General features: G+C 48.8%; 11 protein-coding genes across 11 annotated transcripts; 5 read left to right on the top strand and 6 right to left on the bottom strand.

Annotated features, from left to right (window-relative positions):
- Window positions 1–413: 413 nt before the first annotated feature.
- On the bottom strand, window positions 414–1,359 carry COCCADRAFT_27735 (uncharacterized protein; the record flags this gene model as incomplete). The annotated part of the gene is made up of 2 exons (XM_007715938.1): window positions 414–524; window positions 844–1,359. 2 exons carry the CDS (start codon window positions 1,357–1,359, stop codon window positions 414–416), a joined length of 627 nt encoding a protein of 208 aa, XP_007714128.1.
- A 777-nt stretch (window positions 1,360–2,136) lies between these two features.
- Window positions 2,137–2,928, bottom strand: COCCADRAFT_27736 (uncharacterized protein; the record flags this gene model as incomplete). The annotated part of the gene is made up of 2 exons (XM_007715939.1): window positions 2,137–2,609; window positions 2,700–2,928. 2 exons carry the CDS (start codon window positions 2,926–2,928, stop codon window positions 2,137–2,139), a joined length of 702 nt encoding a protein of 233 aa, XP_007714129.1.
- A 3,179-nt stretch (window positions 2,929–6,107) lies between these two features.
- Window positions 6,108–7,064, top strand: COCCADRAFT_6558 (uncharacterized protein; the record flags this gene model as incomplete). Its single annotated transcript, XM_007715929.1, has 1 exon — window positions 6,108–7,064. One exon carries the CDS (start codon window positions 6,108–6,110, stop codon window positions 7,062–7,064), a length of 957 nt encoding a protein of 318 aa, XP_007714119.1.
- Window positions 7,065–8,378: 1,314 nt separating this feature from the next.
- COCCADRAFT_27737 (uncharacterized protein) lies at window positions 8,379–8,835 on the bottom strand (the record flags this gene model as incomplete). The annotated part of the gene is made up of 3 exons (XM_007715940.1): window positions 8,379–8,669; window positions 8,730–8,769; window positions 8,816–8,835. The coding sequence occupies 3 exons, from the start codon at window positions 8,833–8,835 to the stop codon at window positions 8,379–8,381; spliced, it is 351 nt and encodes a 116-aa protein (XP_007714130.1).
- A 1,022-nt stretch (window positions 8,836–9,857) lies between these two features.
- On the top strand, window positions 9,858–11,240 carry COCCADRAFT_100951 (carbohydrate esterase family 5 protein; the record flags this gene model as incomplete). Its single annotated transcript, XM_007715949.1, has 2 exons — window positions 9,858–10,808; window positions 10,977–11,240. 2 exons carry the CDS (start codon window positions 9,858–9,860, stop codon window positions 11,238–11,240), a joined length of 1,215 nt encoding a protein of 404 aa, XP_007714139.1.
- Window positions 11,241–11,476: 236 nt separating this feature from the next.
- Window positions 11,477–12,166, bottom strand: COCCADRAFT_27739 (uncharacterized protein; the record flags this gene model as incomplete). The annotated part of the gene is made up of 1 exon (XM_007715941.1): window positions 11,477–12,166. The coding sequence occupies one exon, from the start codon at window positions 12,164–12,166 to the stop codon at window positions 11,477–11,479; it is 690 nt and encodes a 229-aa protein (XP_007714131.1).
- A 3,136-nt stretch (window positions 12,167–15,302) lies between these two features.
- Window positions 15,303–17,258, top strand: COCCADRAFT_100970 (uncharacterized protein; the record flags this gene model as incomplete). Its single annotated transcript, XM_007715950.1, has 5 exons — window positions 15,303–15,351; window positions 15,408–15,476; window positions 15,542–15,648; window positions 15,703–16,726; window positions 16,774–17,258. 5 exons carry the CDS (start codon window positions 15,303–15,305, stop codon window positions 17,256–17,258), a joined length of 1,734 nt encoding a protein of 577 aa, XP_007714140.1.
- Window positions 17,259–18,567: 1,309 nt separating this feature from the next.
- On the bottom strand, window positions 18,568–19,610 carry COCCADRAFT_100957 (uncharacterized protein; the record flags this gene model as incomplete). The annotated part of the gene is made up of 2 exons (XM_007715951.1): window positions 18,568–19,222; window positions 19,282–19,610. The coding sequence occupies 2 exons, from the start codon at window positions 19,608–19,610 to the stop codon at window positions 18,568–18,570; spliced, it is 984 nt and encodes a 327-aa protein (XP_007714141.1).
- A 1,827-nt stretch (window positions 19,611–21,437) lies between these two features.
- On the top strand, window positions 21,438–22,008 carry COCCADRAFT_100913 (uncharacterized protein; the record flags this gene model as incomplete). The annotated part of the gene is made up of 3 exons (XM_007715952.1): window positions 21,438–21,504; window positions 21,574–21,688; window positions 21,756–22,008. The coding sequence occupies 3 exons, from the start codon at window positions 21,438–21,440 to the stop codon at window positions 22,006–22,008; spliced, it is 435 nt and encodes a 144-aa protein (XP_007714142.1).
- Window positions 22,009–22,332: 324 nt separating this feature from the next.
- On the bottom strand, window positions 22,333–25,092 carry COCCADRAFT_27743 (uncharacterized protein; the record flags this gene model as incomplete). Its single annotated transcript, XM_007715942.1, has 4 exons — window positions 22,333–24,795; window positions 24,847–24,898; window positions 24,955–24,973; window positions 25,023–25,092. The coding sequence occupies 4 exons, from the start codon at window positions 25,090–25,092 to the stop codon at window positions 22,333–22,335; spliced, it is 2,604 nt and encodes an 867-aa protein (XP_007714132.1).
- A 720-nt stretch (window positions 25,093–25,812) lies between these two features.
- COCCADRAFT_100946 (uncharacterized protein) lies at window positions 25,813–26,829 on the top strand (the record flags this gene model as incomplete). Its single annotated transcript, XM_007715953.1, has 4 exons — window positions 25,813–26,236; window positions 26,287–26,404; window positions 26,470–26,588; window positions 26,642–26,829. The coding sequence occupies 4 exons, from the start codon at window positions 25,813–25,815 to the stop codon at window positions 26,827–26,829; spliced, it is 849 nt and encodes a 282-aa protein (XP_007714143.1).
- Window positions 26,830–27,181: the final 352 nt, after the last annotated feature.

Raw genomic sequence — 27,181 nt, forward strand, 5'->3', positions numbered from 1 at the left:
ACGCAGTCACGCTCGCTTCTGCCTAGGTGACTCTTCAAATTCTCACTGCCGGTGCGTTTGCAGTCCAAACACGGTACAATACCAATCTCAATATTACTAAGATTCACCGCTGGTTCGTTGGGAGTATGGCCACGGTACAATACCAACCTGAGGATGACCACAATTCACAGCCAGTGTGTTTGAGGTTCAAATATGTCACAATAGCAATCTGAATATTACTACAATTCACCGCCGGCGCTTTTGAAGTCTAAACATGGCACGATAGCAATCTGAATATTACCACAATTTACTGCTAGTTCGTTTGAAGTCCAAGATGTTGTTGCATCGTTAGACAGACCATTTGCACTGGCGGTATTAGCCTCGGACCATGCTTAATGTGAGACTTACAAACCGAATATGAGCAAGGAATCACCTCACGGCGCGAATTTCATATGTGAAAGCGGTGTAGCAGATCTTATTTCTCCTAGTAATTCCAATAAGTAGCTACAACTATTAAACCAGAAGCAACTCCTAGAAATCAAACACTATACTAGTATCAAAAGTGATTTTCTCTTTACATTTTAATTTGTAGACTTTTGACGCACTAGCGGTGAAGATGCGAAGAGTCACCTCCTAGGCAGAAGCGAAGGTGTACACCTATTATATGCCGCTACCTATCTAAATATCGGACTGATGGCAGCTTTAGCTGCAAACTATTATGATCGGCCCTGAAGGCCATTGCTTTGTGAAATGTGTTGTTGGATGAAGGATCCTCGGACCTAATTTCTCGTACTGAGAGCAGCCCCAATAGGTGTACTAATTGCTAAACTCGAACAAAACGTCGATGTCATATGTCTTACTAACCTCCATTCTCTTCAAAGTCTGCTTCACAGACTTGTATAAGTGCTCGGGCCTACACTCAGTCTGGGTATCGAAGGCTTCATATTCATCAAGGGCCACCTGCGGCAGATACGTATTGTTGTACCAAGACGAGAGGTCAATGCTGGTATTCTTGATTTCATCCTCGCAGTGTTGGGGCTCACCGAAAAATGTGTGGAGCTCTTTGCCGGCTCGATGTAAGGTCTCCGAGAGCTTGATGTATACAGATTCCATCTTAGTGCCTGTTGGGCCGATCGCAATTTTGGGTGGAAGTTGATCGTTGAACTTTTGCAAGGACTTTTGTATTGAGAGGTCCTTCACCTCCTGGTATATATTCTTGTTTAGTTGCATTAGTGCGGTTGGCATTTCATATACTTCCCACCTGCACATGTCGAACTCGGGGAAAATGCGCTCGTAGAGCGTGTCTGGCAGATAGCTGTAGATATGACAGCGCAGTTCGGTCAGCAGGGCCATGAACGGAGATTCGACTGCTTCTCGCATCGTGACTGTGGACTTTTCGTTGATTTTGATGGGGGCGTAGATTGTAGGGTGTGACTTTTTCAGCGCCGTTTGTGTCGTACGATTCCGCTCGAGATGATTGTGGATAAAAAGGTTGGCTCAACGAGGAGCAAAAGGCTCTGGAGACCTTTTATAGAATTTCGTATTCTCCTCTGCAGTTGACTCATTTCATGTTGCTTGATGTTACATAAGGTTGCTCTGTGGTTGTTATCGAATGCAACCTGTGGTACCGCGATGGCCTATCAATAACAAACCAATCACATTTTCCAGAATGAACACATTACATTTGCACAACAGGACTTAAGAAAGAGTTATCTGCCAGTCACACGAATTGAAATAGCATCTGTGGTCGACCCAAAGCAACTGTGCGCGAACCTATCCACTAACCATGCCAAGACCAGATCAAAGAAGCGGGAATAAACGCTGACTCCCATGAGGGCAACCAAGGACTGGAAATACGTCTGCAAATTTACGCGCTATAATGGTTCTGAAGACCCACTCGACAAGAAAATCTAAATCCTGATGCGGCGTTCTAGCTTAGTACAGAATACGATGGAGTTGTACATAGCGCTCAGGAGCGCCTAGAAGTTTGGTTATTTCGATTCATACCCAGTCAGAGTGCACCGTGAATGTATACGCTGAACTTTACACGAGCATAAGAGAGTATATAGTGAATTATATACCATCAAAGTAGACTCTGAGTTGGTTTCAGCTCAACTCAACGGTCCCGTTTGTAATCTTGCGGACTCTCTAGAGTCTTCAATAGTAGCGATAGTATCTACGAGTCCCGTCAATCAAATCAAGGGCATTTTGTTGACCTTGCAGCTTCATCTGAAGCCGTGCCTGGTTCGCCATGATCTTCTCCTGCGCATTTGCAGCACAGCGTTGGCTTGCTTGATCGATGCGCTGCTGAATCTCCACTGGCCGTCTCTCAGGAAACACGTATCGCGGCAAGGGCCCACGCTCTGGCCAGATATTGTACACGCGCAAGGCATTGTTCAGTCCAGGCACGACAAATATGTCGTCTGGATCCGACGCATATTCGACTGACATGAAGTCGATAAACCCGGCCAGGCTGAGGAGGGGCATGCCACCGTATGGTAACTGTGGCGCATTAGGATTGCGCACTACGACCTTGTGATCGAAGTAGAAGCCTTCTAGTGCAGCCTTGAACTCGAAGTCGGCCATGTCCTCTTTTGCAAACATGCCGCCGTCCTTGAGACTTCTCTTCCCTACGTGTTAAAGCAAGAAAGGGTCAGTATTCTTTTGCGCAAAGTTTGCTTTGAATTCAAAGCTTCACTGTGGTGGAAAAGATGACTTACAGATGTTGTCCGAATCCTTGACGCGCGATGCCTCCAAGAAGCTTGAAAAGGCTTCTGGAGTAATGTACCCGGTGCCTCTGGGATCAAGCTTTACAAAGAACTCCTTCATCAGTGCTTCAAAGGCCGGTGTGCCCTTCCCATTCGTGTAGAACAAGTGTTCAGTCCAGCCTGATGGCGGAGGCGCCGGCTGCTGAGGCGGTGGGGGGAATCCAGGTGGAGCACCGTACATGGTGAGCTGATGGTGATAGTTTGCAAAGTAGGAGTAGTTGGTAGTTGTCCCTATGCCGCGCAATAGAGATGCGACTCGAAGGTGATCAAAGGCGCCGTTTCTTGGAGCCTTGAGTCGACTTTGATCTCGTAGTTCGGCGAAAAAGAGGGGTCAGGCGGGACGGGACAGTTCCCGATATAGCCAACATACGATGTTCAGCTGAAAAAGCCATACCAATAAAGTACCTGGCAAGCGAGTGGCGCATCTCACGACCTTTCTCCGAGGAGCGAAGTCCTACATGTTCTGATCCCTCCAATGTGATATGCGGATATTTGAGGTCTTCCGAACAACCACGCAATGCCAACACAATGGAAAGCCTGCGAATACTAAATCAACTCAAAGAAGTTTACTGCAGTGAAAGAGGATGTGGTGACTAATCATGCAATGCCTCGCTTACCCGCTATCAGACTTACCGGAGCCCTTAGCGGCGGATATGTACAACGCATGACCTTTGGCAGCTAAGAATGGCATGGACACGCAGAGAACGAGTCTCAAGGGCTTCTCATAGCTGGAATGTCGTATGTTCTTGCCTTTTCGTTTTTTGATGCGGGACATGTGGTATGGGCATGGCATTCCTGATGAGAACTCTCAGTTGTGTAGACATGCTTCCTCGACTATGCGCATTCGTGCCTTGTTAGAGTCGTCCGTACATACAGCATAAAGTTTTGCTATTAGAACGCCGGCAAATTAAGGTTGAAGCTACTCCAAACCATCTTGCGCAAATTTTACGATGTTCGTATTCAACGGGCTTGGTTGCGCGGATGATTATAGGTCGCGGAACGGCCCGAGTATGTAAAGTCTCGAACACTAAGACAAAATTAAATAGAACAACTAGGGTTAATTAGAGTTGTAAGTAAAATCTCTTCCAGCACTAACATTCCCCATGAAGATTGCTCCTCCGCTAGATGCGACGGCACTTCTATCCTGGGGTGTGTCTTGGGCCTGTGCTTGCGATTGCTTGAACACTGTACTGACCCCTTCTTTGTTTTTGTTCATTGCTTCAATCCAGAGCCACAGCTGATCACGAACTTGAATATATCCAGAGTCTAGCTCACCTCTGAATTTTCTCATATCTGAATGATTATTATGAATACTAATGTTAGGATACCCTGGAAGTATGGATGATTCGCGCGGAACAATCTCATGACATGTTAGCTCTTCTAATATAATCGTATATCGCGAAATCCGGATATTGAATCATGAAATTTGAGAAACGAGTCGTAGCACTGAAATAAGATTTTAGAAGCATAGATGGAGTTACACAACGGTGGACTAGATAGCGTAGAGCGCTGGTCGTACAAAGATGATACATACCTGGCCAATACCTGGATAAGACAGTTCTTCATAGAAGCAGAAAATGTCTAACCACTTCCCTTCATTCCTCCTTTTGTCCTCTAACATGGTATGGAATTCTTGTTGTAGGTTCGCCAGTATCTCCGATCCGGGCTGCAAAACAGCCACGATTTCTTTATTCGTCTTGCGCAATAGATTTGAAAGACAAGCGATTGAGTGCGCCCAATCGGCTTTTCTCGATCCAAGATGCAGTGTTCCCATAAAGGCGATTGCGGTGGTGTTGTGTAGAAGACGTTTTACGTGTGGTTCTGAGGACCCGCAGACGATTAATAGTGCTTGCTCAACAACCAATCCCCAAGGCTATGTGCGACAAAGATGATCTGACGGTCATTCTATTTTGCATTAACCTCATATTTATCGTCTCGTACTATTTTTTACTCACTGAATGGGTTCTAGCTCTTCGCATTGAAAGGTCTTGAGCTAGGGATTTGCCGTGGTCGCGAATGGTATTTGAGCCAGCAGTTTTCAAAACGCCCACAATATCTGCATCGTATCCAAATGTGAGAATGCGCGTATTTGGGAGCTCTTTAGCAAGGAGATCCCGCGGCCAGAATAGGGATTCATTATATGTCCACGTCGTTTCACGATTTCCTGTCAGACCGTGAACAAAAACGATACTAAGCGGGTTGTTAGGGTAGCCGCAACCAAGTCCGTGGACATTTTGAGAAAAGGGATGTTTACTCTACCGTGTCTTGATTCGCTTCTACTAATGTTTTGAGTCCATGTTATCCCGCGGTAGAGAACAGTTGCTCAGCTAGCTCAGCTTGCTGCCCTTCTTGCGGCTGCTTCTTCTTTTTCTGACTGAAAACACCCCATACAGGCATTGCACACACCTATGGGATCCAGATATCAAAAATACACTGCTTGAACCGTATCTTAGAAAGCTTGATGTAAAGTCTAACATGACTAATATGTATCTCACAAGGTGTACATATGCGATCGGATCAGATCAGATTTGTGATGAGCGAGGGGATAGAGCCGAAGGCATCAACGCTAGGCTGAGGCTATGCTTTCCTCACAGCCTCAGCCGCAGCGGGGCGAGGTCTTTGTAAGCGACATATTAACACATGTACAAAGTCAGTTTCGCACACTGTGATGAGTAAATCAATCATAAGTTCGACTGGTGGACTCCTACAACACTCACGGACGTCGCAATACGCTTGAGGCTACTTCGAATGCTCCAAGAGACAAATGCCAGCCCTTTTCTCAACAGATGGACCGGTCGAATGAAGCAGTAAATGGCGGGGATGGCGCGGTCTTCAATGGCAACATCCAAGCTGGCAGAGATGTCACCATCAGTAAGTGCGAACGATAAGAATAGTCAGCTGGAATACACTAGCATCTGTTGATGCCCATCTTGTTCACTCAAGTTCCTATAAGCAATCGATATGTGAACCTGCTAATTTCAGATTCCAGATCATTTCACCGAGATACGACAGGTAACGTAGCATCTATACAACCATTGCTGTAATGCAAAAGGTGTCTCGGACAACCTTCTTGATCGCATAGATGTCCTCCATGGGACTGCGGAGTTTGTTGAAGAATATGCGAAAGAGCTACAAGCCAGTCTTCCACCAAACGATCCTCAGCTGTAGAGGGTCTTTTGCGAATGCGCTTCGATATTATTCGATCTGCAGAGGCTTGTACCATTGATTGAAGACAACAGCTATAGTCATGACGCAGATGCAACAGAATTTTCTCCTCTCTCGCTCAATGAGGAGGTCATTGATGTTAGATTCAGGCTGATGAGTCTACAAATCAATCTGAGCCATATTCAAAACAGAAATATGAAGCAGAATTTCGATGCTGATGCCATCAAACAAGCGATTGCTGAGATCATGAGCGGTCCGGAAGATTCAGAAGACACTGCGTCTATAAAGACCTTCTACACAGCATCTTCGATTCCATATATGGAAAGACAGATGTGGAGAAAGATTGAAAGAGCTCTACGTGGGCGTTTTACAGCAGAGTTCGTGCGCGACAATTATGCTTTGATTGTGGACACAGTCGAAGAAACTGTTTGGGAGAATTCCATACCCAGGCGAGGGGACACTACGACACCTGCACAGATAGTGGCTATAGAATCTGCATTAGCAAGCACTAAGACGCCTACTTCATACAGATCCGATCGATTAAGCACGCTAGCGGGCGTTATCGACGAAGGTGCAGAAGGTACAGCCATGGCTTCGCAGACAGAGCGAAGGGTCTCCGACCTACCGTTAGCACAACATATCCCAGAGATGGGAGAATATGGACCCTCTGCTTCATGGAAAGTCCCACCCAATTCCCCCATTATCTCATTAGATTCGAATTTCTATGAAGACATCCTGGATTTCCCAGTTCCCCTTCGTCATACACACGGTTCGTTGTCCTCGACTTCCTCTGTTACTTCCCCTAGATTTACGCGAATCCTTTTTCCGCAGTCGAGGTACAAAAAGTTCTTGAGAACAATTGATATTTCCTTTCAAGACAAGAGTATCCGCAAATGGTCGGTGTACGTCATTGGTACGGTTTTGTTCGATATCCAGTGTGATGACAACCTGTTCACTTCTCGATTCCTCAACGAGAGTTGTGTAGAATGGCAACACTGCGAAGACTACACCAGTTCCTCTGAGATCAGTGGGACTGAGATGAATTTCCTAGGTGAGGTCCAAGGAAGATGGCATGTTGTAAAATCCAGCGATCGCGACAACTTGCGACCCAACTATGAAATCACCACCTTCAAGGTTATTGATTGTCCATAATGCGAGGTGATTATCGGACGCAATACCATCAAAGATTTGACCATGCACACCATGTTCGAAGAACTTCGGCCACCTCGCTTCAACGGTACGTTTTTGCTCTATGTCACGGCCGGAACGGCCACCAAAAGGGACAGGTTATCAAAACAGTATATAGTACAAGTTGTCTATCTCGGAACTATGGGAGGTGAGGCTAAGTACAGAATCCTAGCCAAGGCGCTATACCCAAACGGGGTAAGCCCTGGCAATGGCAGCGCCATAACACTCTAGGTTTATATGCTTGAGATTACCAGCACCTATATAACAGCTAGTAGTATTGGCAGGCTAGTGAATAGGTTAAAAGGTCAAGTCAAATAACTGTAACAGCGACATCAATAATAGTACAGGACTATAATTCTATTAAGCTCCTTCACTATTCCTGTTCAGATCGGGCTCTTGGAGGTTCAAGCCTGGTAGAGCTTAACTGCGACAAGTCTTTCGTATCACATCATATATAAAATGTATGTCGTATCATCCCCAAAGGCTAAGAAACACAACTCTGCAACCTTTCACGTCCCTACCCAGTCGCAACCACCACTAGCGCCTTCCCAAAGAAACAACTCGACATTCCAGAACGTAAACCACAATCCCCTGGGTCACCGAAAAAACTTTATTCCACGTACCTCTCATGCAAGCCCACCGACCGACATTACCCCGTCCTCACAACGCACGGTGCCAATAAACCCAATCTAATCACATGTTCGACTACGGATCCCCGTTCACATTAATAAAGGTAGCTTTGCACGGTGTACTGTAGCAATATAGAAATAGTGAGTAGGTGTTTCATGTTTGGACCGATTAGGGCTACTAGCGTAGTAAAATAGGTTCATGACTTGATGTTTTTGAGAGTGTTTGGATGAGAAGGGGACTTGGCGGGGGTTGGCATTGGTAAGTGAAGGGAGTTGGGGGAAGCAAGAGAGATTGAAGGGAAGTGGGGAGTAGAGATGAGATGGACGTGAGTTGGTCGTGATGGAAGAACTCGGGCTTGTTTTGTGGACTTGGTAAATTGCTTGATGATTTGCTCTGGTCGGCGAGATGCAACAATGATCGATAGAAGCTGTGCCAAGGAATGTCATGTGACGTGTTTGCTATCACGTGTGGGTGTGTTTGCTAGGCGAGGCATTTTGCGCGCCAAAGGATTTCTCGATAGAAAACACTTCTACTTCTGGTGTTGTAGCATCAGCGGGTTCTTTGTCCAATATATTACTTTCTGCGATAACACGCGACGGCGACGAATAGAAAAATTGTCCGGATAAGCCACACTAAAAACAGATACGACTATTGCGCCAGTGGCGATACAGAGCTTCCCGTCCCGCCAGCCTTGAGATCGCATTCTGGACAGTCGCATACTGCGGGTATACCTTGACAGGTCGAATCATTCTCTGACTTTGATACGACTCCCGCCACACGGGTCACCCGCCCTGTTACCCGAATATTACCCAACCTGCTTTCTGGAAGCCTGTTTTTGTCTTGCGTGCAGTGCCAAGTCAATTTCTTCACACACACGTCGTCATGTCCAAGGCCAAAGGGATAGGCGCTAACAAGGCGCCGCCTCACGTCTGCAACGACCTTACGCAGGTGGCAGCATTGACCCGCCGACATTGCGCAAGCGACCCAAAAAATACTTACCTTCGTATTACAACTGCCAGGTCGGCGAGTCACGATATTGCTGTCATAGATAGCTCATAGCTCTAGTTGCGAAGCCGACTTTTTACCGGGAGACGAGGGCCGCCATGATGAAGATTTTCTGGTATCCAAACTCTGGTCCTGCGATGCAACAACGGTGTTGTTAGTGCACCATCGCCAGGTTTTATTCCTGCGCTGTGCACATCGGTGGACAGGGAAGTCGATCCAGGGTCAATAACCCTTTCGGGATACTCGAGGAACCAGAGGGGGACTACGGCGGTCCTTTGTGCAGTAGCAGTATAGCTTGAGACGGGGGATGGGCAGGGTCTGCAGGATCCCGAAACTCCGGACGACTTTTCCGCCGCACATGGCAAATGCACACTAACTCGGCCGAATTGATGGAACAGCGTGCGATACGCGAACCGTGGACGTTTCGAATACTCGTTGAGAGAGATCTGGAATGGCGCTCAAGAAAAGGTTCAGCCTCAACGGTTTCGCCGTTAATTCCGCGTCTCTCGCGTGCTGCATGGGCCTGGGCTGGCGGGTGGCTTATTGCTGCTCACCTGATACGGCATAATGCCGGGGTTGCAATGCAAGGCATGCCGCACAACGCACCACCAACATACTGTATTGCCTCTCCCGTGCTAGCAGCGCCCGGCTAACCATTTACGACTGCATCATCTGTGGATATACAATATTTCACTGAGCTAACGCAGTGCTGACAACTCAAGCAACTTGTCCAAAGCCTGGTGTATGCGCTTGCCGACATGCGCCCTTGTTCGATCGTGTTCTTGGTACCCACAGACATATCGATAGATTGTCCCATGGCAGTCCTGAATACGGGGTTGGCTCCACTGACAGTGTGACATATCTTGCGTATCCGCCGTCGTCGTCTCAGATTCTTCTTACACGATCTTCACTCCTCCCTGCTTGTCGTGTACCACGTTGTCCGATTATCCGGGTCATCCACTTTCGCTCCACTTCACGACAAAGGAGGGTTTGGTTAATGCTCTATCCTTATACCTAATCATTAATATCATAACGACCGTCGCTATCAAGTCTGTCGACCTTTAATATAACTCGTCAACTCCCCAGAAGGGAAAGATAATTCAAATCCCCGAGATCGACAACATGACATCAACACCCTCGCTCAGGCAAAGCCTTGCCGCTGTTGTCCTTGCCGCCCTTCCTCTCGCCAGTGCACAAGGCACTACCCCTCCAAAGCTCACCGCCGATTGTATCGATGTAGCCATCTTCATGGCCCGCGGAAACGATGCTCCATATCACGACGGACGCACCTCGCCATTTAGCGATGCTACTTGCGCAAAGTTCCAGGCCAAGGGTATCACCTGCGACTACATGGATGTCGTCTTTGATGGCACTCTTGGTGTCCCGTACTGCCCTACCATCCAGGAAGGTGCCGTCAACGGCGTCAGGCAAATCACCGAGTACAATGCCAAGTGCCCGGATACCTTGCTTGTCCTCAACGGTTACTCTCAAGGTGCCATGGTTGGTGGTGCTATACTCAGTGGAGGAGGTGAGGATGCGTGCGATGTTGATCCACAGACTACTGGTCTTGACCCCAACTCCAAGGCCGGCCAGGCTCTCAAGGCGGTTCTCCTCTGGGGTGACGTCAAACATACTGCTAACCAGCCATACAACGTACTCGATGGTGCCGACAAGCAGGTCTGGCCGCGTACGGGCGCCAATCTGGAGCGGATGAACCGCTTCTCTTCTGTCTTGCGTTCATACTGCGCTGGTGGTGACCCAATTTGCGCTGGTGGTACCAATGTTGCTCAGCATCTCAACTACTTTGAGCTGTACACAGATGAATCATCGTCGTGGGTTGTCGATAAGCTTACACCGCTCCTGGCCAAGCCTTCTTCATCGTCTGTCTTGTCCAGCTCGGCTACGCCTACTCCCACGCCTACACCTTCACCTGAGCCCACAACCACACCCGCACCTACGCCCACTTCTGCGGCCTCTACCTCCGAGGTCAGTTCCACCGAGCCTTCAAGTACCGTAGTAGTTCCTGAGCCTTCCACTCCAGTTACCTCGGATATCAAGTCCACCAGCACTGCAGTTATCCCCAGCCCCTCGACCCCATGCCTCGACTCAACTACTCTGGCTCCTCCTCCCCACGTACCTTCTACCATGGTTCCTTCGTACATCCCTTCTGCGCCCCCGGTCTCTTCCCACGTCCCCGTAACCACGGCCAACGGAACCGTTTCAACGACATGCACTGACGAGCCAGGAACAACAGCCCACTCCCTAACCATCATCCCGACTTCAGCGCACTATGGCAACTCGACTATCTCGGCTTCCAGCTCCGTAAACACGCCTGTCCAGCCCCATGAGACGCCTTCTCTGCCTGCTGGACATGTTTCGTATCCGGCTGTTCCGCCTCCCGCTCCTACAAAGGGCCCGGGATACCCTGCCCACCCCCCGGTTTGCCCGCCAGTTCTCGTTTACGAGACGGTGACGGAGTACGCATACGTATATGAGAGTATGTGAAGTGGGTAGAGATGGGTCTAGTCGAAGGGGACTGTGTCTTGAGTTAATGGAGGAAAGCTCAAGTGGTTGTAAATAATATCTTGAATACGTAGTCGCTAATGAGTATACGAACGTTTTGATGACATTTCTTAATTATCTCTCACCTCACTCCCATATGCTTTTGTGTCTCGTATCATAAATGCCTCGTTAAAGCATATACTTCATTACTGTACATGTACATTATTCATATCATAACCCTAGATACCCAACGCCTTAGCAAGCGCCTCACCCACACCCGTCGCACTCGCAGGATTCTGCCCAGTAATCAACTTGCCGGACACAACTACCTTCTCCCCCCACGGCTCCGGCGCCTTGACAAACTTGCCGCCACTCGCCTTCTGCAGCGCATCCTCTGGCAAAAACGGCACCGCCTTGGTCAATCCGACCTGCTCCTCCTCCGCATTCGTAAACGCCGTAACTTCCTTACCCGCAACCAGCAAGCTTCCATCACTCAACTTGACATTGTAGAGTACGGCGGGTGCATGGCACACAGCCGAGACAATCTTGCCGGCCTCCCAGAACTCGCGGATGAGCTGCTGCGACGTGGCGTCGTCGGCGAGATCGAACATGGGGCCGTGGCCGCCGACGTAGAAAATAGCGTCGAACTCGCTGGCTTTGCCGATGAAGTCGGAAAGCTTCTTGGTGGTTTTCCAGACGGCCTCGTCGTTTTTGAGGAAGGTGACGGAGACGTCGTCTTTGGCGGCTTCGACGGAGGAGGGGTCAAGGGGTGCTTCGCCGCCCTTGGGCGAGGCGACGGTGATGTTGGCTTTGTTGTGGAGGACGTGGTAGGGGTGCGCGAGCTCGGGGAGGTACCAGCCTGTGGGTTTGCCTGTGTCGCCGAGTTTGTTGTGCGAGGTGAGGACGAAGAGGATGTTTGGCTTGGACATTGTGATGGATGTGGTTTTTTTGTAGATGGAATTGATGTGTGATGCGTGTTTCTACTATATATTTCTATATTTCGAGTAGAGGGGTAGTTTGCAATCTTATATCTTTTGCGCTGACAGCTCCTGGCGTGCATGCACATGTGTGACGACATGCGGGGTAGCTTTTTTGGCCAAAAGGCCCGACTATGCAGGGCTGAAGGGCTGACCCACCACGACTGACGTTGAAGACCCACGCTTTCATGTGAAATGCGTAGTACCTTGGTGTCTTTTCGGCCGTAGCTTTGCAGCTCATTCTACTCCCTTTTCACATGTGCTTTTCTGTTCTCTAACTATGGCTGCCCATGGAGATGATCACAACCGTACTTGAGAGAAGGAAGAAAAATGCACGCGACACCACAAGTTGCGTCATTTTCATCTTACACGTATTCAATGGGCTGGTTTAGCACTACTACAAACTTGCGACACCGTTTTCGTCTTCGATGGCTTCCTAGGCCGGAGTTTCTACTCGATCCGGTCATCGCCGTCGAATTCCACCGGCCACGAGTACGTTTCACCGCTTCTCTTCCTGTTTCTGGATCGCGCGTCTTGACCAAAGTCGGCGATATGCGGCAAAAGAAGGAGTTGTTACTGTGTTAGTCTCAATTCTAGTTACGCACATATGTCCAGCGAAGCATCATCGAAGTTACTCGAAACAAACATCGGATTGACCATCAGTCTTATCGCCATCTTATCTCCGGTCGGAGGTAATGAAGTACTATCTTGTGATTCTTGCTTACTCAGTGTTAAATCTACACAAGATCTATCAGCAGAATGTTTGTCATCTACTTAATTTCGAGAACAGACCCAAAGGCCGCATTGGTAGAAGAACGTGTACTAACATCTATTTCGAGCACGGAAATAGTCAACCGTCCTGTATGCATAAGAGAATATGCCCTCTTTTAACCACATCTTTGACCAAGTCGCATAGAGACATTAAGTTGGGACAGCATTCGTCCAGGCCTGAACGTCGCCTCTGTTCACCAACATGATGATGGGCTCAGTCGTTGAATTCCTTTATACCGCTTTATATTACTTGCCGCATCTGTGAAAGATCTATACAATTTCAGGACTTTACCCCTCCATCTCGCCGAAAAAGTACGTACACAACACAGATTCAAGGCAATTCACTTTGTAGAGAAGAGTAGCCCGGCCGTGTTCACATATCCAGATATCATTCTCTTCTCCTGTTTCACAATATGTCTTGCAGAGCTGGGTAGCCGAAGCATACACCTTTTCGCAGCTTGGTTTGATGACGAACTGAAGGAGACTTACCGCATAGATTCCCGCTAAAATTTCCACCGCGACACTGGGTCACAGGTATACCTTTATACTTTAGCGTACCTGGCTCATATCTGGTTATTAGCCACTAGAACAGTACGAAGGAACCGGAACAGTTATCGACAGCCAATCCCATCAACCTTAGAAGATATTTACGGCACATCTTATCCGGAGCCAATTGCTTCGCTGCATGGTGATTCTTGGTAATCTTGGAGACCTGCCTTAGTATCCATCAGAAAGAAGCTTCGAATGTAAAGGCTTGCTGCTAATTTTCCTGGAGAAATCATCGGAAGATAAAGGAGGAAAAGCTTTAGGTCAAGCTTCAACTCTCCGCATCTTTGGGTTTGTCACTTCCGTATCGCCGAAGCATCATTCGTGGGGTAAACAGACTAAGTCGCGTGGTCCAAAAATTCCGCCAACCGCGAATGATGACTGTAGTTACTGTCTCGATGGCAATGGTACAAAAAATGGATATGCATTTCTTGCTGCTTCAGGCAAACTTGAGGCCAAAAGATTACATTCTTGATGGGGCGGCTCAGCACATTGCTGTGCCAGCATCCCCCAACAACATTCTCTGCGATCGACCGCCTTCAAATCCGCTAAGCAATCGATCTTTCACCGATAACTTGTGGTACTAGAATAAATTCTCTGACCTAGCGTCCAGGCGAACACACACATATGCAGCATCGCATTGGAAAATGGTGATAGAAGGAGTGTACCATACGCAAACGGAGAAGCTATACAATCCTTTCCATCGCTTTGAATACGCTCTCATGGTCAATCTCTCACAGAATTCTCCAGCTCCCACTCGACCAGTGCTATCAATACTATTACTCCCCAGGCGGCTGACGAATACAAATTATGCTGAAGAATGCACGGTCCAATGATCACGGCTTGGCCCCGATCAAGGGTCCCTGACTCCAACACTACGATACAGGAGTAGAATTCCTTATTGCATGGTACTTATCCTGAGGCACTGCATTTCATCATCACTGGACGTCGCTGCAATGCCAAGTTATGGGCAGCCGGGCGCCCTTCCGGGGCGGCGGACTTGGCAGACTTGGCCAGGAACCTCTTTTGCAGGGCGCCCAGATATCTCCCGGCATGTTGAGATTGTTGCCGGTGACAGCACTGATAGGCTCCAGTTTAAAAAGTGCCTCCTTACTACTTGGCCTGTTTTGCATGGTCAAGATATGCAGACTCCACTTGGTCGAATCGAAGCCACACCCTTTCTTGAACACCCTAGCTTTTTTTTCTTTGCAAGTCGATAGGTGTGACAGGAAAGCATTTTCAAACAGCGTCCAAGGACAAAAGGTCCCACATGAATGGTCCAAAGATAGTGGTGGAGGGTAGCTTGGCTCTGGTCGCGATTGCCATTCACTGCCTTGGCCTCGGCTATCAGGCATCTAAGAACGGGAATGACTGCTCGGCCAAGCGTGTCCTGGCAGTTTTGAGTTTCAAGCCAGGTCGGGTAGTTGATGTCTGTGGCATAAGCTAGAGATACGAAGTCACAGAGTGCGGCACCCAAGAAGCCTTGGAAGTTGAGGCCGTCATTCTTGGGCGTCATTCCTTTTTGAATTCCTTCCGACTTAATCTGGAGCTTGCGCACTCTTCTTCTTTTCTTTCACTTGCTTATCCAGTTTTAATTTGTATCTGCGGTTGCGGCTGGTCTGCTGTTTACTTTCTCTTCTCCCGCTGGTCGTCCCCCTTTTTTCCGTACTCTTTACTCATTCATTCATATTCCCTCAAAACACATGGTACTTTCATAGAACTGCATCTTTTATCCCTCATCTTCCAGAATTCTTTGGGCTTATAACCAGCCATGCCGGTTCTCGACGTCAGCGAACTCAACATTGTCATCGCCGTTCTGGGTACGTCCTCGATATCACCATTCTCCCAATCATCCAGTAACATGTCACACCCATAGGCGCTTTCATTGTCTGCTATGGCTTTTTGTCAGTCAAGATCAAGCAAGTCTGGTACTTGGGCGAAGCGTGTAGGTCACCAGCTCCTCAGTGCACTCAAGTGTGCTCCCATCAAAATCCTTGCTTACAACATCAGTGCCGGCCGTTATCATGGGCATCATTCTGGGCCCTATAGCTGCCAGGTTTCTCGATGCAGAAAAATGGGGTTCTGCTGCTCAGGGTCAGCAAGAAGCCATCACACTGGTAGGTGCACAACTATGAAAGTCCTCTCGATGAACCCTACTCACCTCCATATAGGGCATGTGCCGCATAGTCATCGGTATCCAGCTTGTCATTGCCGGCTTCCAGCTCCCCGCCAAGTATCAACAAGCCCGATGGAAGGACATGATGATACTTCTCCTCCCAGTCATGGCAATCATGTGGATCTGCACAAGTTTGTGCATTATGCTCACCATTCCCAAAATATCCTTCTTGGCCGCGCTTGTCATCGGATCCTGCGTCACCTGCACAGATCCTGTCTTGTCCCAAGCCGTGGCTAAGGGTCCCTTTGCGGATAAATTTGTTCCTCGTGCGCTACGAGAGATCATTTCGTCTGAGGCAGGTTCCAACGACGGGTTCGGGTTTCCGTTTCTTCTGCTAGCTACGTACCTGATTCGTCATGCCGAACTTGAGGGTGTCGAGTTCAAGGATGACATCGTCTCGGGTGCAAGTGAGCTTGCCAGTCGCACAGTCAACATGCTCGCCAGGCGTAGCGAACATAATGTTGGCCGTCTAGGTGGGGGTGTACCCATGGCCATGGAGCAGTGGATTGTAGAAACATGGCTGTACATGATCGCCATGTCTATCGCGATAGGGGCAATTGTTGGGGCTGTCAGTCTGTTCGCCATTCGATTCGGCCTCCGTAAGAAGTGGATCGATACCGAGAGTCTCTTCCTCTGGCCCATGGCACTCGGTTTGTTCCTCATTGGCATCTGCGGTGCGCTTGGGACAGATGACCTCCTTGCTTGCTGTGTTGCAGGTAACGTCATGAACTGGAACGGCCTCTATCTTGAGGAGACCGAGAAGCGCCATGATGAAGTCAACAGCTGCTTCGATGTTATCCTCAACTTTGGCGGTTTCATGTACATTGGTACAATCATCCCTTGGAGGGAATTCCAACTTCCAGATGTCACTGGTATCACTGTTGGACGACTCATGATTCTCGGGTTCCTGGTTCTTGCTTTTCGCCGTATCCCTGCCATTTTCATGGTGTACAAGGTCATGCCGGAAGTCATCAAGGACTGGAAGGAGGCACTGTTCATGGGTTATTTCGGACCCATTGGTGAGTTCACTTGCATACCAAGGATGGATCTTGCTAACACACCTTAGGTATCGGAGCCGTCTTCTACGTCGAGCACACGCGCCATCTGTTCCCCAAGCCTGGAGAGGCCGAGACAGAAGAGGAAGAGAACCTCTTGGCTGCCATGGTCCCTGTCGTTTATTTCCTCGTTATTTTCTCTATTGTCATCCACGGGCTCTCCATTCCAGCCCTTGATGCATTCTACCGCTACAAGAACATCCAACCAATTTCCGAGGCTGAACCAGCAGAGATCCGCTCTCTGTCAGTCCACGAGGCACTTCCCAACAACGCCCGCATAAACACGAAACGCAACTCCATCTACGTGCACAACCGCTTTTCCAGGCCGGTTTCTACGGGTCCTGATCCGGAATTGTATAGGTGGAATAGTCAGGTGAGGGATAGCGATGCCACGTATAGGGTTTCTTCACAGCCCCAAGGCGAGGACTACGCTCAGAAGCTGCAGAATATTCGATTTGCAGAAGACTATGCTCATGAGAAAGCCAATCTGGGCTAGTCAGATAGCAATAGATTAGTAAAGGAAGGGGAGAGGGTGATTTTTGGAGATTCTAGGTTATCACGGTGTTTCATCAGTTGCTTCCACGGTGATCAATAGCCATCACCATCACGCGTCATGCCACTCATTAAGTGTTTTATTGTTAAATAGACGGACATTGAAATAGGTAATCGCAACACTGCATCGACATGTCTAGCTAGCCATGCCACGTACAATCATTTCTCACACCCCATTTCCCATCCTTCAACTACCGCAACAAGTCCTTAGCCTTTGAGAGATAATCCGAAATCAAGCGAACATCCAAAGTCAAGACCACCCGCTCAGCACCCAACCCCCTCTCCTACACGCCCCTTCCCTTCCTTTTCCCATGCTTTTTCCTTCTCATCCAGCATGCCCAGATACGATTATCAAGCGCCCTAGACATGTCGTCGAGCACGAAACATGCCAAGGGCGCCGCGATTCCACTGCCAAGCACGCGCTCCCGTTCTATCCGCGCCGTTCTATCCGCGCAGCCCTATCGCTTGCCATTCCGCTCCACTCTTTTTTGCTGGTCTTTGGTTTCCTCTTCATTTCGGCGGGCTTGTCGTTTGCTCCTGCATAGAAGATACGCCGAACGGGCTGTGTGTCAGGTTTGTCTTATAGTATCCTGCTGACGTAGGGCGAGGAGGGGTGTAGGTGGATGCTCGCGGTGTGGGAGGAAGGAATGTATAGGGACGTGCGTTGTCCTCTTGGCGCTCCGCTCCGCTCGGTGGTGTAGCGGAATGCTGGGTAGCGGAAGGGGATAGGAGAATGGTGAAGATGGGGATTTCGGGATTTTTTTTACATTTTCATTCACTTTCACGTCTCTCTCCTGCATTGATACGAATCTTTCCTTTCATTAGATAAATTATTGAAGGTTGAAGGTTGAAGTCCTTAGCTAACGATCAAGGAAATGATCCGGAGTTATTGGCGTGGCGAGTGGTGTTGTGACAAAGACCAGTTAACAACAAGGACACATAATCAAGAGTGTGTCCATTGACTTTGTAGTCAAAGATTGAATGGCCTTGTATGTATGACTGGAGACATATGACTTTTTAAGTATGTTATGGGTTCGGAATTTCGAGGCAACTCAATGCGATTGAATAAGTTGGCTATGGTATGATTTTTGAAGAAAATCGAGATTATGATCTCTTTTCCAAGTCATATTGTCGCTGATCATCGACCGACTCGATTTTGTATATGGCAAGATTGAATACAATCCCCCAAACTGTACATCTTTTCCAGGATCGTAAATGCGCCTCGTTCTCTTTTCTTCTCCATTATTGATTTCTCAATTCCTCGAACCATTGTTCATTTCAAAAGTAGGTAGTTCTGCCGCGTCCCTATCCGCAGGTACCTCTGCGATAGGTCTAGTGACTCCCCCATACTTTTCTGAGGCTGGTGCTTCCGCACATTCTCGGTTCACATTCATTTCTACTGTATGAGGGCTTGCATATACGGGTGATGCGTTGAATGAGTTCGCTGCTTCGTAGGCGTTGCGCTTGCTGCTCTTTCTCCATCTCCATAGGAAAAAGCCAGCAAAGCCAAGGAGAGCTAGACCACCAATAACCCCACCTACGATACCTCCTATCGCACCGCCAGAAATTCCTGAGTTATCGTTCTCGGCAGGAGATGAAGTAGATCGCGATTGGCTAATCGAAGAAACGGCGGTTTGTGAGGAACTGACTGTGGAAGTTGTGATAGTTATGAGTGAGGCGGTAGAAGCCGAGATTGGCGTACTCGGGGTCGCCGACGATGAAGCAGTAGTGGTAGACGTCGGTTTTTCTAGATCAAGCAGTTTGACGGGGTATGAAGCTGCAGACGGGCTAGCTGACGCAAGAGATTGCGCAGTGTCGTTCACAGTAGTTGCATCCAGCGAAGCGAGCGGGTTGACCAGGCTACTCCAGCAAATGTTGACTTGATTTAGTGTCTCGGTACAGATCTCACTAATTCATATCAGTTCTGTGTGAAATGTAGTTGACCGAGTGGAAAATTGTTGGCTGACCTGGACTTCAAACAGCAAAAGGCATTTATACCAGATCCACATGAACGCTGGTTGCCCGCAGGTGTCGTGCGGTCTCCTCCATCACAACCTTCACTGGGTCCCCAGCAAACCGCATCCTTGGAACCAGGAATACAACAGTAGTGTTTAGATGTTCGCTCATCAAACGAGCAAACAGAAGGAGGAGCGCATTCGAATGGTGAACCGGGGCACTTCCTCAGTGCGCTGGAGCTCCCATTGTTGCCTGCGAAGAAGAAGTCGGTGAATGCGGCGCGCACTGGTAACAGATGGAGAAGTACAAGGTATGCAGTTGAGAATGTGATCCTGTGCATTTTGTGATACGGCTACTGCAGGACTCTGGAGTGGGTTTGTTGGAGGGCCTTAGACGCGTCTGTGACAACCAGTGATGTTGAAAAACATATCGAGAAGGTCCGTGATTTGAATCTTTCATGGTGGAAATATCAGGCCTTCCACGATCTTGGTAAATCTCCGATATGCAGCTGTAGAAAGCCAATCAAACGAAGCTGGTGTTACTACAATTCGCCGACATCTGGGGTAACCGTATAACGGTTAGGACGCTGATCACTACTGTACGAACTTTCTGGCCATGCCTTATGAGGCAAGGGACAAAGGATGAACGACCACACAACAATAAGTTAGACGGCTACGCAGTGAGTAGGGGTTCTCTCGTGTGTGACGCTGCTTATCTCTAGATAGGCTAGGCGTGTAAAATTACCCCTATCACACCTAGCGCTGTAATTTAAGCCCCCTTTCCCTTCTCTCTTTTATCCCTACACATATTCTTCTACTGTCTTGTTTGCCCTTGTGTGTTCTTCCTATCTCTCTTTTTTCTCTTCATCTTTACTTTTATCCTATTTTTTTTAGAATAGTAGTAAAGGAGAGAAGTAGGAAGAAAGGTATGGGGGAGAGACGCGTATTTCCTCTCTTTCTTACCTACGCATTCAGTTATGGTGGTTTTGTTGAGATCCTGAGCTAAGCAGGGGGACCCTGCTTGTGGGGATGACATTTGCTTGTCATAGGGTTGTTCAATAACCTTTGCCCGGAATATCCCAGAAATGGGGCCTGAGCAAGGCGCAGTCAACGTGGAGGAGTTAGAGCAATTATTTCAATGGAGAACTGAAATGGTGCCCTGAGTGTTCAGATCGTTGATACCAGGGGCGATGGAGGCCGCGCGAGACGGGCGCTTGTATGCGTGAAGTACTCCCTGTACGCCCTTCTTGGCCTCCTCGGCCTCCGTCTCTAGTTTCGGCCTTGACTTGGTTGCCTAGTTTTGGGTATGGTAGCAACCGCCATTTTGGCTTGTACTCTATTGTATCCTCGTGAGAAAGCATGAGCAGCTGTATTCGGGAAGCGTGTTGAGTCTCATCCTGAAATGTCGGACCCTGCTGTTAGAAGTGCAAAAGATTGAACGATACAAGCCGTATTCAAGGGCATGGCAATATGCTTTCAAGCCAGGTGGTCATCCTCCCTGGCCAATGTATTCGCAATTTCTTGTCCATGTGTTCCTTCCGATAAAAAGAAAATATATCGTCCAAAATAGCGCGTATATGAGGCAAAAATGTAGATATAGAAGAGTCTCGTTGTCCATATATACTACCGCGTATCGCCATGCTATGGATTCGAAGAATGACCAGAGAGTAAATTCCCTGAGCAAAAAACAAAATAAAACTATAAAGCGCCTTGTGCTACAGTCTCATACACCAGTGACTGCATACTAGAAGTGTAGTGAGAAACAGATGGCAATGATGTCACACCCCGTGTTCGCGCGTCAAACGGCGCGTCGCCTGATCACCTCCACCACACAGCGATGTTCAAATACTCCAACCCCAGTAATTTCTTCATGGCATCGAGATCTGAAATTCTTTTGCATCAGAGTGGAGTGAGGGTAGAAATCGCACACGACCGACATATGCAGATATGATTCATCATGACATCAACACCAAATACTAGCGTGGGTACTCTGCTAGCATGGCATTCTAGTAACACATCCATCATACTTTAAATGCACGACAACCCCATCTCCAAAGATATTCTGCTACTCTAATCAATCAAAGAAGTCTCTAAGATCAAATCACACCACTCGATTCTTCAACTTTCCCCAACCAAACCACCACTTCTCCCCTACTAAATCCTCCAAAATGCCCCGTATGGTTGCACCCCCGCCATCAGGCGAATTTCAAATCGTCCTCAGCAAGCCCTTTAATGGTACGTCAGATTTCTGACTTGCAAAACATCATTCCGACGTAACTCACCAAAAACCCCACCCCCATCCAGGCGCCCCAACACACATGATCGAGGTAATCGGCGAGCCCAACCGCTCCGCCAGCATCCGCCTCTCCAACTACAACGGCGGCAGCAAGTCGTCTGAGAAAAAAGGCGACGTACCCCAGTAAGTCCCTTTTGCTTCCCCTCTTCCCTCTCACCAAATCTAATTCCACTCCTTCCTCCTTACACAGAGACGACGTCCGCGAACTCATGTCTCTCGTCTCCACGCTGCGGGGCTTCCCCTCACACCCGAGCAAAGATATTTACGGACTGGACACCAAAGTTGATTTCAACACGATGGAGGTTCAGTGGGGAAACCAGGATGAGGATCCTGCGATGGAAGGGGGAGAGGTAGCGGGGGAGCAGAAGGATGAGTTTAAGAGGATTGCGGAGAGTATTGAGGCGTTGGCGAGGCAGTTTGCTAAGCAGGATTCGGCGGTGTAGAGGGTGTTTCTTTTTACAAATGATGATGTGATGAATGAATGAAAGTAATATTCGAATTCGATGAGGAATGCAAAGCGGTCGTTGTGCTATGGAAGATAAGTGACGTTGAGCTAGTTGACTTGATTGCACTGATGGAGGATATGTCAGTTATTCACGATAGTGGGGAAGCAAGGTGGTATTTGATCAAAGACGTTCACTAAAAGGCCATACTGCGTCCAATGACATACATTATGCTATTCATCAAACAGTCGCGTCCTCAGGAGCTTCATTTCGAACAAAACAACCATTATTCAATCATATCTGCATATAATCATGCCGACACATCTAGATCTTGTACACAATACCACCAGAATACATGATCTTGTTCCTCTCACTAAGCGCCTCGAGCGCCTTCTCGGCTTCTCCTTGTCCAAATGGCTCCCTTCCACTGCCGCCGCCCAGTCTTGCGTTCACTGCAGCGACAAGAGGCTCCACATCTGCGGCATCATTCGCGAACAATGGGCCATCAATAAGTTGACCGAGTGCTGTTTGGAAGACTTGTAGACGAGCAGGAGTGATCTCCTGGGATTCTTGGGACTCGGGTTGAGTAGGGGGAAGCTGAGATTCGGGCTGTGATGAGGCAACGCTGAATTGTGACGAGGGTTCGCCACGGGTAGACTGCGAGCGGTTGGTGGTACGTTGCGTCTTTGGTGTGACCCTGTACAGATCTTGGTTCGCTTCTTCGTCATCGTCGTCTTCACCATCTCCTGCAGCGGGAGTGCGTGTTGCACCTGTCTGCTGGCTTCTAGTAGATGGTCCGCCGGCCCGTCGGGACTGTGTAGCCTCGGCTTCATCACCGTCATCTTCATCGCCCGATGATCCTTCGTCTGTGGACATGGCGTCTGGGTCGCGAGCTGTACGTCTTCGTTTGCGACGGTCATCCTCGACAACTTCCTTGAATAGAGCGAATCGTAGAATTTGCTCTGCGACATCGGCATCTTTCCGCTCAACTCGCTTCGATAAGCGTGCTTTTGCGTGCGCAGTAGAAAGACGGATGAGTGTTTCAAGAGTACGCGCAGTGATGGGGGAAGTACGACGGGTGCCTGCATCAAGCTCGTCGTTGCGAAGCGCAGAGTATACGCTTACAATGTGATCTGCAGCACCCTTGGTGAGGATGGGCTTCTCACGCTTGGCGTACTGGATGTACTTCTTGATGAATGGGATACTGAGGACTTCGGTCCTCCGCGAAGCGCCCCTTCCCACAGTAATGGTAACTCCAGAGTGTAACATGGGGTTGAACTTTTCGTACACTTCGGTTGGACGGTTGGCGTCGCCTTCAGTCTCAAGACCAACGCCTAGAAGCTGAGCACCCTCCTCGCGAACAGGCGCACCCTCCTCAGTACCAGGCTGGCGATATCGATGCATGCGAAGGACGTGTTCTGACACCTGTCTGTCTCGAGCGTCCTCGATGTCATCTGTAACGACGAACAGCAAATCGAAACGCGAAAGGAGGGAGTCTGGCAGGGCGATGTTGCGGTGAGGATCCTTGTGAATATCGTATTGCCCAAATATAGGGTTGGCGGCAGCAACCACACTGCAACGAGCGTTGAGAGACGTGTGAATACCTGCTTTGGCAATGGTGACAGTTTGCTGCTCCATAACTTCGTGAATCGCGACTCGGTCGACATCGGACATTTTGTCAAATTCATCGATACAGACCACGCCACGATCTGCAAGGACCATGGCACCAGCTTCCAGTCGTCGCTCGCCTGTTTCTTTGTCTGAAGTAACAGCTGCTGTGAGACCGACACCAGAAGATCCACGACCGGTCGTGGCAATGGCAAGAGGAGCGGTATTCAGCACGAACCGAAGTAGCTGTGACTTGGCCGTAGAAGGGTCACCAACCATTAAAATGTTGATATCTCCTCTCAGATGGGTGCCGTTTTCTAGGTTCTTCTCTTGTCCTCCAAGGAGGAGGAGTAATATGGCCTTTTTGATGTAGTCGTGTCCGTATATGGAAGGAGCAAGCGATTGTGATAGAAGCTCAAATACACGCCTGTTCTTCGCAATCTTGTTGATATTGCGGATGTCGGTGTCAGTGATGTTGACCTGGGCAATTCCTCCACCTGATTTGGAGGATAGCAAGATGATGTTGTTTGCAAGGATTAGTGTGCGGAAAGTCGAACTGCCTGCTCCCGCGTTACGGTTACCAAGCGATCGGTAGATACCGACTAGCTGGATGCGGTCGCCGGGCTTGACTCGGTCTACAAGGTCGTCATCCAAAACCACATCGACAGATCGTGGCAACTGTCCAGCAGGGGCACGCTCGGGCATTTCTTGGATGGATATGGTCTGGTGATCGCGGTAGGTGCAGTAGCCGTACTCAGTCACAAGGGGATTGCCCTCTTCGTCTTCTGTAGGGTATACGCTTGTGCTTGCAGCGCCCGTGGTCATGGTCTGGTCTCTGTACTCTCTCGCATGAAACCTTTGCTTGACCTCGTTGTAATGCACACTCTTGACAACCTTTGGGCGGACAAGAGAGGTCTTGGTAACAATTCCTTCGAGCGAAACCATGTGGTTGAGCTGATTGGAGCCGAGGGTACGCGGGTTGCAAGAGAACTCGCCGAAGCTGCCGACGTAGGCACAATAGTACATGACATCTTCAGTGGTCTCCGACTTGGGTCGGTCTGCAAATGTACGGATAACATCTTTGAGGGCCCGGTCAAAGGCTTCCGCGAATTCGAAGGGCTGATTGAGGAGGCCGTCGGCGAGTTCACGGTCGTGGGTGCGGATTTCGTCTATGCTAACCTGGATGCTGTTAGTATGCAAAATTTTAGTCCCAGGCTCTGTCTCACTTACAGTGAGTCTTCGTTGTCCCCTGTTGAGCATCACCAGAATGTCTGGTCGGTAGCTGTAAAGGTAGCGGTCAGCAGCCGCAAACCTGATGAGCAAGCAATTGCAGCATACCTTCGCCTGGATACATCGTCTGCACTTGTATCAGCATCAGGGCCATTTTAATGCTTTGTCCAACGTACCTGGGTCAAGAAACTCCTGCGCAAGTCGCACGCGCCGGCGCACCTCTTCGTCCCTAATAACTTCGGCCATGTTGTTTGTTATGCTTTAAGGACCAGGCGAATGTAGTAGTAGTAGAGAGGCACAAAATCGTGTATGCTGGCCTAGACTGAGCCAAAGAGTATTTCGCCTGGCAGTTGTCTCGACTGTCTATTGTTTTGCGCTGTTACCCCGGTGAAGTTACGAGGGGCAGATTCAGCCAGGGAAAGCGCGATCGCGTCCACGCTAGTCTGTTTCCGTCACGCGTGTCCCGTCTCATTATCTCTCCTCTTCCAGCCTAGCACTCTGCGTCCCCTCATCCCCTCACTTGTAAATACACATCCATATTCGAGTATCGTCTGCAGCCCATCCCTTCGGTATTATGGCTATTCTGTAGCTTACCAATCTACTTCAGATACATCAGACTCGCTATTGCATGCAAACTAATATCAACTCTCATGCAACAATTTTCCAATTGAAAAGCTGCATCTTCTCTTTGATCTTGCTCACTCACACCTCTAGTTTATCGTGCCTTTTAGTTGTCAAAGCCATCTTCATTCCGATGCCAATTCATCGGCATGGTCGACACTATGTCACTGACAGGGCGTTTCCGATACTGCATAGGACTAAGCTTAACACCAACTAGCTGGCCCCGCCAACATCATTGGCGCCCTCTATACAGGCTGACGTAATTGATCACAGCAATTGACTGACTTCAGATACCCTCCAACCCCTCAATTGGACTCCCCAAGATCATTGCTCAACACCAGCAGCATGGCCCCTCGCGTGTTCCTCATCACTGGCTGTTCAACCGGATTCGGTGAAGAGCTCGTCAAAATCGTCCTTGAAAAGGGCGATTACGTCGTTGCTACTGCACGCAACTCCTCCAAGCTATCTTTCGAGAATGCAAATGAATCCAACAGCTTGCTTGTAGATCTCGACGTGACCAAAAAGGATTCTATTGACAAAGCTTTCGACGCTGCAATCACCAAGTTCAAGCGTGTGGATGTGGTCGTCAACAATGCTGGATATGGCTTAATGGGCCCATTTGAGACGTTGTCGGAGAAGCAGATGAGGCAACAGATGGAAATCAACTTTTTCGGTCTGATTGACGTGACGAGGAAGGCGATGGAGACCATGCGCGAATTGAAGACTGGAGGCGTCATCCAGCAAGTTACCTCTATTGGTGGCCAGATTGGTTGGTACATTACCACCCACACAGTTAGAGCTACAACTAATGGAGTGTAGGTGTTCCCAATTTCTCCATTTATTGTGCTAGTAAGTGGGCGGTTGAGGGTTTCACGGAAGCCATCTCCAAAGAAGTGAAGCCAGAATGGGGAATCAAGTTCACATGTATTGAGCCTGGGTAAGTCTCTGGTACACAAACTAGTTGTGCGACATGCGCTAAATCTTGTGCCTTCACCTTTACAGCGGCTTCCGAACAGATTGGTCCGGCCGTAGTATGGACTTTGGCGAAATCGCACACCCAGCCTATACCCATGTCGATCCGAAGAAGCTAGCCCAAGCGCGCCATGGAAGCCAACCAGGAGGTGAGATAGCAAGAGGACTTCGACCTAATCGCATACTTACAAACTATGCACAGACCCAGCGAAAGGTGCAAAGGTCTTCTACGACCTGGCAATCATGGACGATCCGCCTCTACGATGCATCGTTGGTACTGACGCGTATAGCATGGTTACCAAGAAGGTAGAGACATACAGTGAAAACATCAGGAAGTTCGAGAAGTGGAGCAACAGCACAGATGTTGATGGATACAGAGCGCCAAACTAAACTCTGGTGACGGAGTGCCGAAGAACAGGATGGTCCAAGCAATACGGAGATGGAATAGCGGAGGATGACCATGTTACGCTCAAGCACAGCTGGCGCCGAATCACAATATCTCTTCAATGACGTTCCCCATGATCATGGTTTTCCTTGCAGTCTCCACCTGTCATACTGATATTGCAGAGGCAAGATCCGCTCTTGCATCGTTGAGGAGTGGCTGTGAGTCAGAATACGCCTCCAGAGCCACAGGTTTTCCATTTGGTGATGTGAAATCCAGATGGGGATATTTGGTTGCAAGGCGGATTATGGTAACACAAGTACGATGTGGTAGCTTTCGACACGTTGCGCCCGATATACG

This window comes from Bipolaris zeicola, assembly GCF_000523435.1.
Source record: "Bipolaris zeicola 26-R-13 unplaced genomic scaffold scaffold_121, whole genome shotgun sequence".
Lineage (NCBI taxonomy): Eukaryota > Fungi > Ascomycota > Dothideomycetes > Pleosporales > Pleosporaceae > Bipolaris > Bipolaris zeicola.